We start from the raw sequence: 13801 nt of genomic DNA on the forward strand, positions 1-13801 counted from the left end.
GTTTTTTTTATTTTGTAGGATATACCATACTACCATCGTCCAACTGTGAAGAAGTAGGTGGTAGCCAATTTTAAAAGTGCACATCTTTGAAGACCAGGATGTGTAAATGTGAATTGGAAAGTGGCAACATATACCTAGTTCAGACTTCAGAAATTTAGTTACACATGATTTATGGAAATTGGGTTCATTAATTTTTGGACATTCAAAGTAACTTTATGATAAACATAAGTAAAACCCTAATAAATGTATTTTTTTATTTTGTAGACTATACCATACTACTATAGTACTATTGTCTGATTGTGAAGAAGTAGGTGGCTAATTTTAATAGTGCAGATCTTAGAAGACCAGGATGTGTAGATGTGAATTGGAAAGTGGCAACATATACCTAGTTCAGACTTCAGAAATTTAGTTAGACATGAGTTATGGAAATTGGAATCATTAATTTTTGGACATTCAAAGTAGCTTTAGAAACTCTAATAAATGTATTTTCTATCTAATAATTGTATTAAATATAATTAAATACGATTTTATATTTAACTTATGATTAATACAGCAAATAACTAAATTACTAATTGGTACAGTTTGAATATTCCAATTCAAAATTGTTAAAAGAGCTTTGCTTGTCAATTTTTCTAAAACAAATAATATATTAATATTAATAATAATAATAAACTTTATATACCCAACGGAAAATATTTACAATTTAATTAATTTAATTGGACATTCAAAGTAACTTTACGTTAACATTAGTGAAACCCTAATAAATGTATTTTCTATAGAATAATTGTATTAAATATAATTAAATAAGACTTTATATTTAACTTCGTACATTTTGAATATTCCAATTCAGAATTGTTCAAAGAACTTTGTATGTAAATTTTTCTAAAATAAATAATAATTTAATAATAATAATAATGACACAGTTTAACATTAAAACCATAATATGATCTCAGTGGTGTTCTACAGATTCTGAAATTTTTTTAAATTGCATTCATTACTTTTATAATTTTTAGTGACAAATATGTATGCAAACTGTTTTGTGCTATTTATACATTGTTTAATATATTATAAAATGTAAAAACTTATATAAATACTGTTTTATTAAATGGCTTTCCCGCGCGAGCCACACATATTTTTTTTTTGTCACGCCCCTGCGTTCATGGAAAAGGTTATGCAGGGATCTATGCAACAATTATAGACTATTCTACAAAATATGTTAATGCGTCATGCAAGGAGGTTATACTATAAATTTAAGATGTAACCAAAAGTTTATGTTTTGGAAGGACCGTGGTAGGTATACATTTTAGTTTCTGGTTGTGCAGGGGATACGTGCCCGGCAGCCGGCACTTTTGGTGATTTCCTCTTTTTTGCCCGCTGGACGGAAAAAGGTTGCTTTCGAACGCTTCAACCGTGGTCGAAAACCGAACTTTCGGTGCAGGCGTAACAAAAAAATATTTTCGTAACGAAAAAGCGTGACCGTATATGTTATTATTATTTTTTTTATTTACAGTCTAACCAGTTTTCTAAACAAAAAAAGTCTCAAATAAAATACGTACAGTGTTTATCTACCATTTATCTACAATCTACCATTATCAAAAAAAACTCATTTTGTCATTTTCTGTTCGGTCGTTGCGTTCAAAAAGTGTAACTTGAATTAATACCATACAAAAATAAATAGTTATAAATTATAATTACAATATGATACATAGCTACGAAATTGCTATGCAATAGCTTTACCGCGGCAGTCGTCCCCGAGTGCCTCAGACTTTTTTATCATTAAGTTTCATAATAGTTTAAGTTACTCTAATTTTTAAATTCACAAAGGTAAACGTGATCTGCTGATCATAAATTTTCTATATTAAAACTAACGATGTGTCCGTTTATCAAATTTGAGCAAAGTACAGTTTGCTTAATTTTATATAATATATATGGTAACTCACATGGTTAAAAATGTATTTAATTTAGTATAGTCTAAAAAAAATTTGTTTAATTAAAATTACATTTAATAAAAATAAAAAATCATATTTTATTATGGAATTTGTCTTACTATAATCAAATGTCAACTAAAATTTAAAATAAAAAGATTATGGCTTTTTGCTACTAGGTAATATTTTTTCCTTTGGCTTTTTTCAGCAATTCTATTCAAATGAATATAATGTATATAATGTCCATGTTTCTATTGTTCTGAAAATATATTATGATTTATGAATATCAATTATAAAAATATTATAAACTTTAAAGTATTTTATACTTACTTTTGGTGTTATAGCAAAAGCAAAATCATCAAATTTCACACAACCAGTAATATCCAATTTTTATGTTTCAGATCTAGATAGATTATATGGCGAGAATATAAGTAGCTGAATTACACATCTAGTGTAAGAGTGTGTGGTAGACATCATAACATCAATACATCCTTTATACCTGTAATTAGTTATATAATACATTATACAACAGTACAGTACCTACATTAATACATAACGAGACTTAATTATTAAACAATTTATGTTAAGAAGACACTACCCAAGCATAGTTGTCTCCGTCTTAAACACGCATGACATAGCAAATTTCCGTTCACTAGTTTCAATAGTGTGTTGTTAGTTTTAATATTAGAGAGAATTGATCTATTATCATACTTTTAGGTAAGAATATTATCTGTGCTTTAGCCTTGGCGATTTTTCAATATTTTCATTTTCAAATAAGATATATGTGTATGTGAAATATCAAAAATTCAAAAAGCTCATATCTCGCTTGAAAATGAAAATATTAAATAAAAGCCAATGCTTAGGCACAGATAATGTTATTATCTAAAAATGTTATAATAGGTCAAATCAATTTTATATCAAAAATAACAGCATACTATTTAAACTAGTGAACGAAAATTTGGTATGTCATAAGTGTGTAAGACGGAGACAACAAATGCCTGGGTAGCGTACTCTTAAGCAAGCATAAAATATTTGTCCTAAGACAGTTATCACACAAGTGTCAATATTTTTAAAAATGAACAAATATTATTTATACAATTGTATACAAATAGAACTTAAAAATATTAGGTAAATATTTTTTAATTTTATATCAGGTTAATAAGGAAAATATAAACTATAACAATATGAATTTTTAGACATTTAATTCCAGATATATCATGTTGAGTGTGGCTGTATAATGTGTCCCCAAATATAATAATTTACAATAAAACACTTTAATATGACCTCGGGTGAACTTAGATTTTCAAAAATATTGTTTTTAAATTACGTTTATTGCCAGTGTACCATTGATACAATGTAAATAGAGTAAAAAACTGCTTACCTTAACCCGGGTCGAACTCTGGTCACTTTCCATGGCATAATCATCATAACACCACTGGGCCACCACTGGGCGATGGGACATTTATAAGTTATTAAACGTATTATATACTAACTTTGAAACTATGTCCAAGCCCCAAATTCTGACTTCACCATCGTTTTCAGCATATTTAACTACATAAGTTTCAGAAAAAAAAATGCAAATAAAAAAGGTGTCCCGTAAAGTAGAAATATACCTTAAAATCAATCAGTGAGTGTAAAATAGTTATTTATTTAATAAAATACATATTATAATTAATGTAATAAAATTGTACAATTCCTTTGGCATGAAAGTACTTAACTTTATGGTGCTAACTTATAATAATATTACAACTTAATAATTATTTATAGGTAATTACTGTTACTTTTAGTACCTACACATAAGTGAAACATCCAATATAACACATTTTCTAGTAGTTATAATTAATTTCATCAGATTGTTACGTGCAGGGATCCAAAAAATGATGATTTGAAATAAGTTTGTAGTCAATTAGAATAGTAAAATGAAATAGTTGTTTACTTTAGTAATATATTTTATATAGTAATCGTATAAAAGTGCATGTGGCTAAGTGTGGCATGAAGTAGGTATGGTCTTGGCGGCCATGGTACATCTGAATATTATGCCGTGCTCCTGTCTCTCCTATAAACGATGTCAGCTCCTTTGATATGGTCGGCACATGGATTTTGCAGGTGTCTTTTGGTAAGGTCATTGGAATGTTGTTGTTGCTGCGGATATACGCTTGTAGTCGCCGAATATTAGAAGGTCGTTTGGTTTGCGATTCGTGAATAATATGGATCTGTTTATTCATAATTTTATTTAATTAACTGTCTTGTAATATAACATGATATTATGAATACAATATGGATATGATTATGAATATAAATATGAATGTGAATGCCGTTGCCCGCAAAAAGATATTTACGTGAGTATTTTCACAATACTAGTTAATTAATAATTTTATTAATTTAATTTAATTTAATGTATTACTTTTATAAAACCATTTTCACATTAATTCGTAATAATACTTATCAGTTATCACAGTCCACAGAACATCGCACGGCCGTTGTACGTTAAATAATCCGACGTCCGTGAAGCATTGACATTTAGATAACAATATTTACTATTTATCACGGCTGATATCCGTACTGTTTATCCTCGTTAGTCGTTTCACGTTTTTAGATAATGTAATACTTGTGTACTCGCCCGTCGCCGGAGTCCACGACTATTCACGATGTAGAGAAGATATCTAAGATGTTGTCTTCTCTAAATCGTCAATATTAATATTGTTTATACATTAACTGTATAAACAATATTGTGACAATACTCTTCCCTAATCGGCCTCACCTGCGGTGGCACACACCTATAAACTAAGTTTATACGTGCGACGGCCTACGTGTTCCGCAGCCTCTGATCCGCACTCACACTCTCGACGTCGTTCGGCCGATTAACTGAACCGTCGGCCAATTGGCCCTTACACGTAGGTAACTTACATTTCCCTATCATCTCGACGATTCTCAGTTTCGACGATTCCAATCAGGGTAGTTGAACTACAGTAAATTATTGTATTTCGAATACCTTGGTCCGGATGTCAATACATATTGTTCATTAGTGGAATTGAAACGCCGTTGAAAAGCAATAGTAAGTATATACATAATGTATAAACAGGGGGGGGGGAGATCAGAAAAAAAATTTGAACCTATTTAGGTATACCCTCGCATTAAAATAACAATTAAACCAGGGGCTTTGTTTGGGGTATGCTTAAGCATACCTACCTAAAATTTATCAAGATTTTATGTTGACCTGACTATAATTGATTTTACATACGGCAAAAATAATCTTTTTTTTTAATTGGTCTTAAGTATTGGCAACTACAGCTATGTGATATTTTTGTTAAGTCATTTAAATTAAATATAAAAATATTTGTATTAAATATTTTATGTGAGATTTGAGGATTTGTTTTATATACACTATTTGTGTACTTATAATATAATTTAGAACTCGTGGGCTATCACACAAGTTCTCTCAGTGAGGCCCAGTCGAGGGCCCAGTATTTTAAAAAAAAAATACAATGTTTTTAGGTATAATAGGTAGTGTCTATAAATATTTAAATTTAAATTAAAAGAATTTAAGTTCTAACTTATTAGTTATACCATATTCATAATATATTAGATTATTGCATGGAAAATATAAAGCTTCAAATTTTAGAACATAGTGAGAAAAACATTTTTTGGCCTTCCTAGTTGTTAGTATACCTTTCAATAAGTTGAAATGATGCCCCTGAATCAAACAATTACCTATGGTACAAAATTTAATTTTCTTTTTTTTTAGTCACTTCATCTATTATTTCTTCAGCACTAATAGGAATATATATTTGATAGGTATGTTCATTATCCATAGTAATACAAAATCGATAATATTTTAGTGTAAAACCGATCTTTGCAAATTGCACTATATTATTATTTTTCTAATGTTGGAAAATTTATTATTAGCTGCACACAAATGTGGACGATAACTTTGAAGTGTTGTTATCGGCGACCGTCTGTCGGTCAATTTGTAATCTTATAATAGATATATTTATGAATTTAATGTATGACAGCTGATTATTGATTAGTCATTATACCGTTTGTCTGTTGGATGTGACAAAATAAAAATTTACTCATAGCCATTTTCTTTTTCTGCTTCTTTGTGATAACGCCCTTACACTATAAGAACATTATTTTATAACATTTTTAAAAAAGGCCAATGGCTGACCCACACATCCCTCCTTGCACGCCCCTGGACATTGTCTTTTACCGCTTTGTCCTATTAATATTATATAAATATATTTAATATTGTATTCCAAATAATGTATTTATTATTTGTTTACAGAGTTTATGTGTATGCAACGCAACAGGCTACAATATCCACATATCCAGTTCAAGATGGCTGATAATGTGTCGTTTAAAAAAATTTAATAATCAACAGTTGCTCACAAATCAAGATGACGTCTTACTTTTGCACTCACTTCATTCACTCACCTTCGAGTATGGTTATGATAGTTAAATCCTAAACTCATCTATATTCGTGAGGATATTTCAGAGAATGTTATTAATATCCTGATACTGTGATATTGTGGCAATTCTACTACAAGGGCATACATTTTTATGTGCATACTTCAGACAATCTAAGTGTCAATAGCCACAGCGTTTGCACATATATTTTCATCCGATGGATGCAATTATAGCTATGGGATAAAAGTGTATGTGCCAACGCTACGGCATTTAGATTGTTTGATGTGTGCATATAAAAACGACTGACCTTACAGTTACATACATCAAAAGTGCCACAAATTAAGAACAATTATGTATTAGGTATCTGAAATATGTTTATGAAAACAGATGTGAATTGAGATAAAATTATTACTTGACCTAACTAACATGATTACAAATTTTGTTTGCTTTAGAATTATTAAAATAAATTGCAGGAATTTGAAAATATTACATTATCAGAAATATCATATTTTTTTTTTATAAAATTTTCTTATAGTTATATTTTAACGAACAATAACATTAATATTTAAATATATTTTTTACAATAATCTTATGTTGTATTTTAATTTATTAATTTCTACTTTTCAAAAGAAATTATAGTGCATTTTCATAAATGTTATAAATGTTTTAATTGTTACAACTTTACTGCATACAGTTTATGGTATTTGTTTTGTTTTCAAGTTTAAAAGAATATTTGAAAATATTGATGTGTTTCAATCCAGAACTACACTTAATGTTAATATGTGTGAACTGCTTTTTTTATATTAGTTCTAAAGTTTTAGTAAATTAAACTTTGTCAGTACATGGATATTTGAGCATCGAGCATCATTATAAGTTATGGAAGGCCTAAATAGTCTGTATTAAGACTAAAAAAGGAACATCATTCATTTTTAATTAATAAGCAATATAACCAAGGTTAGACATAAACAAATGTAAACATTAATGTAACATTGTATCAATGTAACATTAATCGCCCTTATAAAGACATTATAATAGCAAAGTTGCCACAAATTATATTCATAATACTTACTATGGTTATTATTACGATCATCTTAGACTGTTACTATATATAATAATATATATTAATTTATATATACCATAGAGGTGTACATTTATGGTACATATATTGTACAAAGTGTATATTGGTACCTATTATAATTTATATTATTCTACATTTTTACAGTTTATTCTTTACCCACCCATTACACTGCTGTACTGTTATTTAGTATTCACTACTTTTTACTTATTGTGATTGGTTAGTCTACATATTTGCTATTGCCTATTGCATAGTTATTTTGAATAACCTAGTTGTTTGTTTCATAATTTACTCTGGATAGTATACATAAATAAATTAAATATATATATATTACATATAATATGATTGTACTAACTTTGGAAGAGATATTAATTTCATCATGCACACTATATATTTGCTTATAAGTTGTTACTAATATACCTTGTAGTTTATTCTTTATTTTTTATATTAATGTTTGAGTTATTTATTTTGAAATTTATAAATTGTACACAATACAGCAATTACATTTTACTATCTAATTTAAACTTAAAAGCTACAGGCTTTAAATTGCATGTATAATATTATACTATATAAAATGTTAATCACTTATTTTAATACTTGATGCAATTTTTTTTTTTTTAACTTATTAATCTGTTAACAATACATAAAATTATAAAAAAAATTCCAAATATTTACCACATACTATAAAAAACCGTTTGAAAAGTGTGCCAACAATATACCAGTAGACAGTACAAATTTAATTTATTTCCAGGCATAGAAACACTGTTTTGTTCATAATTTTTCATTAGCTAATTTCTATTGTACCAATTCTAATGCTGGGGACTACCATCTTCTTTCTATTCTTTAAAACAAAATAATCTACAATGAAATAAATTTTCCATAAGTGTACAGGTTATTATTTTTATTTATTTTTGGCAATTTTTTTAGTTTTATTTATAATAAACATGTTTTATTTTTTAGGTTTCTGTTTTTACTACAATGTTTTAGTGTCTTATCCATTGGTTGAGTTATTTATTTAATTTTGCGTATAAGTGATAACCAAATCATATATTTATTATTTCATATTGATATATTGGTGTATTTGCTTAAATTATTTATAGACATCATTATATATAGTATAACCAAAAACATTTTCAATTTTAGATAATGATTCAAATATTCTGATTATTATGCTGATTTTTATATTTTTAATAGCTAACTTTATATTTTAAATAAAATATATGGATCTTATAAACTTAGAATTTAATAAGGCACATTAATATTATATAAAAAATTGCGTCGTATGGTACTAGTATAATTATAAAAATGTAGTATTCGGTACGAACTATTGGTTTTGATATTCTACATGGTAAGACATGTTTAATTTTATTTCATTCAGCAAAAAATTTGGCCAAAATTTAATAATTGGCCCAATATATAATACATAATAAAATTACGTTATATTTTTTATAACATTTAGTATTTAGGTACATATTATTATATGTATATAATTTAAAAAAAAATTATAGTACTTTAGGTAATATACTTATCAAATTATTTGTTCAATCTTTATTTTATATCCCTTTGTTAGGTCTGATAATTGATATGAATGATTTACAAATACTTGTTATCGTATAATTTGTGTACTATAGTCTATTTTATTTTTATATTTTATTTTTTTCTTCTTTTTCTCATTACATACACTTATCATATAATTCACTTATTGATGTTGAAACACCTTATTTATACTATACATAATTTATAGATAATTAATAATTATCATTTATACTCTTATTTAAATTTATCAAAAATACTTTATATGTTATATTTGTACACAGTACACAGATTGTAAATGGAGTTTTGCTCCGTATATTAATAATAAATAAATAAATATATCTACCACGTTTACTGTGGGTACCTATTAAAACTTTAACTAAATCTATAATTTATCTGAGTTTTTGGTATTGTCAATTGTGTTCAATCGTTTTACCAATTGAATAAGTGATATTATATTGATGTTGAGAATCATTGTGAATATTTGTATCTTGTATGTCTGACATTGTCTGTCTTATTTTGATTATGATTGTTGAGCTAGTTTAAAAGGAATTAAAGTTGATTTGTAGTCATGATAATGACAGTTATTTAGTTTTGACTTCAATGTAGAGTATTATTGACTATAGTTATGTAGAGGCTCTACTGACTTCAGGATCGTACATAAGATAAATCTTCATTTTCAAAGTAGTCCAGTAGTCTATTCAATTCTTCAACTAAAACATATATTTTATATAGGTATTAGTAATTAGTATCTATATAGATGAGGTGCACTCAGGATAGGCAATAACTTATACAATCATATTATATTTAAATATTTCATAATCCCTTTGAAGTTATATACATACACACTGAACAGCTAAAAAGTAAAAACATAAAAATCCTGACTGGTAACTCGGTGACAGGTGATAATGATAATTGATACATTTAATTAATGATTTAAGAGGACGTTGCACCCGCATGTGTCTCTCCGTCTTACAAATGTGCAATATACCAAAAACGGTTTTGTGCAGAAAGAACCGAGAACGCTACAGCCATAACTCATAACTAAGAAACGAAATTTTCACCACTTAAAAAGGAGAACTTTTAATGTGCAATATCGTTTTTAGTTTTTCGGAACTTCAAAAAAAGTTATTAAAGTTTGAAAAACACAAATAGCAATGGATTTTGAAAAAATAAGAACTTTTTTTGTATTAGTGATATTAAAAAAATTAAAACGATATTGAACAGCCAAAGTTCTTCTTTATATGTGGTGAAAATTGTGTTTCTTAGTTATGACTTATGACTATAGCCGTCTCGGTTCTTTCCCGCGCCAAAACATTTTTGGTATGCCGTACGTGTGTAAGATGGAGACAACATATGCGGATGCGACATTCTCTTAATGTATAACAATTGGTCATAGGTAAGTACTTAAATAGTAAACTACTTAAGTGCATACAAACTCTGTATACAATTTTTATTATAAAATAAATAATTATTATTTTATAATTTATATATGATATCTATAGAGAACTAAGATTATTTTGTATGGTTATTACTTATAATTGTTTACAACTTCAAATATTTACTACCTACTAAAATATATGCTCTAATATATACCTAAGCTGCTCTGCTGTATTGTAAGTTTTAAGTAAACATTGTCATTGTAGGTAGGTACTTAATGGATATGTTACAATATATGTTATGATTTGAAATTTGAATTCAATTATAAACAGTTGCATACCTTTTATGATTCAAATAATACTTAGGGCCTCAAAAACCCTTTTGGCTCTCTTTAAGCACTTAATTACATCTCACTACAGTTAATAAGTATGATAAACGTAACAAAAATCAACAGTATATATTATACCTACATGGTGATTTAACAAGCATGCTCATCCCCATTTTTTCTTTTAATAATGAATTAAAATTAAAATTTTTGAAATTTTTAAATCTACTGAATGCCCTTATTTTCAAGTTAGTAATTAGCTGGTACCTACCTAGTTTCTGTATCTCACTCAAGTAGGAGTCTTGTGGTGATACCAGATAAAAACTTATTTTTTTCAAATGAGAATAAGATGTAGGTAAAAACTTAGGTAGACATTACAATATTAAAAGTAGGTAGGTACTTACTGTACTAATATCGGTGAAACACGATTATAAACAATAATATAGCCAATACAGATTAGACAGGTACTTAATATAGGTAGGTACATTCGTACATTTAATATGCACTGATGAACTGTACCTATATGAGTATATGGCTATACACAATATAATATAGTCTACTATATTATCCATTTGAGACTCGAGTAGACAAATAATTTAAATGTTTATATTTACATTTATAGTATGAATATATTAAATTAACACTTTCCAAATTCTTAATATCAATAATTCAATAAATTATAAATATTTGATTAACACATTTGATATTTTGAAAAAGATAAATTATATAATCGAATTACAATAATAAAACCTACTATTTAGTATTTATTAATGTGAAATAAAAATTGCCTGTTATTTTTTTTTTAAACCAAATTCATTAATAATTACAAGTAATTGTTAAGATGATGTCAGCGCACTATTCGTTTTCTTTCTCTGGCCCACGCGCAACTTAGACAAAACGCATTTACGCAAAGTAATCTTTTCTATGCGTTTAAGTAATCTTAGAGTAAAGTAACCTATTACAAAAAAGATGGAGAATAATATTTTTGAGGGAAGACATATCGATTTTATATTTTATTATTATTTGACTTTGTATTCGATTTTCAAAACAAACAAAAAAATGCTGTAAGTACATTTAAATGATGTTTAAATTGTTTTGAGACAATATTTAGACAAATCGATATGTCATTCCCTCAAAATTATTATTCTGTATCTTTTTGGTAATGGGTGACTTTAATCTAAGATTACTTAAACGCATAAAAAAAAATAATGATTTTGTGTAAATGTGTTTTGTCTATGTTGCGTGTGAGCCAGAGAGAGAAAACAAATAGTGCGCTGACAGCCTCTATTTGTCATGAATAGTATCAAGCCTATCATTTCTCATTGTCAATATTGTCTTAACTCTGCACAAAAACAAGCTTTCTACAGTGAAAATTACTGGTTTTAATCTAATGTGTAGGTATTATAATATTAAAATATTTAGTATACCTACAATGTTTTTTGACTACAGGGAAAATTCAAATTATTTTAATAGTTGTATGTAATCTTGTCTCATGTGTCATCAATGTAAGTTTTTTATTTTAATTACTGATATTCATACCAAATTAAACCATTTATTTTTAATCCATCGCATATTTTTGTGCTACATTTCATTTCGTATAATTTATAGATCAATAACGACATACAGATAGTAGAATAGTGTAAATAGGTACCTTGAAAGTTAAAATGTGTAAAAATAATTTGAATTGTTCAATTGTATTAGGCAGATGGTAATTTAAATAATAGTGTAATGTTTTAAAATTAGTATTTTTGTGCTAATTCTAGTCGTTTAAAATTGTGGAAGTTTTTAATTTTTTTTTTGATTTATGAATAATGAAATGTTAGTTTTTGAGTGATAAACTTGAAAATTAATCTTCAAAGTTCCAAGTCAGTCCTACAAGATAATACCTATATAATATAGATACCAGCTAAATCGTTTTGTTTACACCAAACTGTGTAAATTAAATAATACATCAGCTGTTAAACACATAATTTAATAATTTTTAATTAACTTTATGTTATAAACCATTTTTAAGGAAATTTTATCTAGTTTGTGTTATATTATAATATTATTGTATTATTTAAATCGCATTTTTAAAAGGTATTGTTTTTTTTTTATATATATATATTTGAATCCACACGCCTAACTCAAATTTCATTTTTTTACAGCATCCTAAAAATTTCAAAAATCATATTCACAAGTTTTATATATTTTTATACACACTTAAATTGCAATTTTGACAAAATTGTATTCAAATGAAACATTTGTATTGTAGTTATTTTGTTTTAATAGGATGTCAGCGCACTATTTGTTTTCTCTCTCTGATCCCCGCGCAACATAGACAAAACGCATTTACGCAAAACTATTTTTTCTATGCGTTTAAGTAATCTTAGAGTAAAGTCACCTATTACAAAAAAGATAGAAAATAATATTTTTGAGAGAATGACATATCGATTTGTCTAAATATTGTCTCAAAATAATTTAAACATAATTTAAATTTACAACATTCTTTTGTTTATTATGAAAGTCGAATACTAAATCAAATAACAATAAAATATAAAATCAATATGTCATTTCCTCAAAAATATTATTATCTATATTTTTTATAATGGGTGATTTTACTCTAAGATTTTTTAAAAACATAGAAAAAATGATTCTGCGTTAATGCAATGAGAGCACAATTCATCAAGACTGGTAAAATTAGGCACTACTTTTTTATAATAATTCTAAATACTTACCATTATACTTATATAATTATTTTTATTATTATCTTTTTTAAACCTATTTGTGTTATTTGTCTTAATTATTTAAATTGTAAATTGTAAAATATATATTGTGAAACTGTGAATAGGGCTCCACCCGTTGGTAAATAAATAAATGCGTTTTGTTCATGTTGCGCGTGGGCCAGAGAGAGAAAACAAATGGTGCGCTTAATTAAAAAAATATCATTTTTAGCAAGAACTTGAAACTTTTGGTCGCTGCGTGTATACCATAGGTGGAAATGGGGAGGAGGTTGGGAGACGTAGCTCTCATGGTTCACATTTATGATATTAAAAATGTTAACCCCCCTGACATTTTAACGGATTTCCGCCTATGCATTGTACGAGGTAGGTAACTACATAATATTATTATATTATAGTTTACATTAGTAATAAGTACAATTTATCAGTTATTTTG

At 27.0% G+C, this 13801-nt stretch overlaps 1 protein-coding gene and 3 long non-coding RNA genes across 5 annotated transcripts in view; 2 read left to right on the forward strand and 2 right to left on the reverse strand.

The window, feature by feature from the left end:
• LOC115033431 overlaps positions 1-570 on the forward strand; it is a 1323-nt gene extending 753 nt beyond the window's left edge. The window contains exons 2-3 of the long non-coding RNA XR_003838785.1: positions 19-207; positions 265-570. This is a non-coding gene — a long non-coding RNA (uncharacterized LOC115033431). The remainder of the gene's footprint in view (positions 1-18; positions 208-264) is intronic.
• A 654-nt stretch (positions 571-1224) lies between these two features.
• LOC103310744 lies at positions 1225-4392 on the reverse strand. Of its 2 annotated transcripts, none has more exons than XR_001680333.2 (4): positions 3720-4392; positions 3307-3476; positions 2256-2424; positions 1225-2184 (listed from the first exon to the last, which is right to left on the reverse strand). It is a non-coding gene; the product is annotated as an uncharacterized LOC103310744 (long non-coding RNA). The 2 variants fall into 2 exon arrangements; XR_511180.3 differs by having other exon boundaries at positions 3716-4392.
• Positions 4393-4504: 112 nt separating this feature from the next.
• On the forward strand, positions 4505-6924 carry LOC100569521. Its single transcript, XR_119557.4, has 2 exons — positions 4505-4980; positions 6211-6924. It is a non-coding gene; the product is annotated as an uncharacterized LOC100569521 (long non-coding RNA).
• A 2141-nt stretch (positions 6925-9065) lies between these two features.
• Positions 9066-13801, reverse strand: part of LOC100167149 — a 195054-nt gene continuing 190318 nt past the window's right edge. Inside the window, exon 14 of the mRNA XM_029485961.1 lies at positions 9066-9653. Within this exon, the coding sequence (XP_029341821.1) occupies positions 9589-9653 (65 nt within the window). The 3' untranslated portion in view covers positions 9066-9588. The remainder of the gene's footprint in view (positions 9654-13801) is intronic.

The sequence above is a fragment of the Acyrthosiphon pisum genome, chromosome X (genome assembly GCF_005508785.2).
Source record: "Acyrthosiphon pisum isolate AL4f chromosome X, pea_aphid_22Mar2018_4r6ur, whole genome shotgun sequence".
NCBI classification, from domain to species: domain Eukaryota; kingdom Metazoa; phylum Arthropoda; class Insecta; order Hemiptera; family Aphididae; genus Acyrthosiphon; species Acyrthosiphon pisum.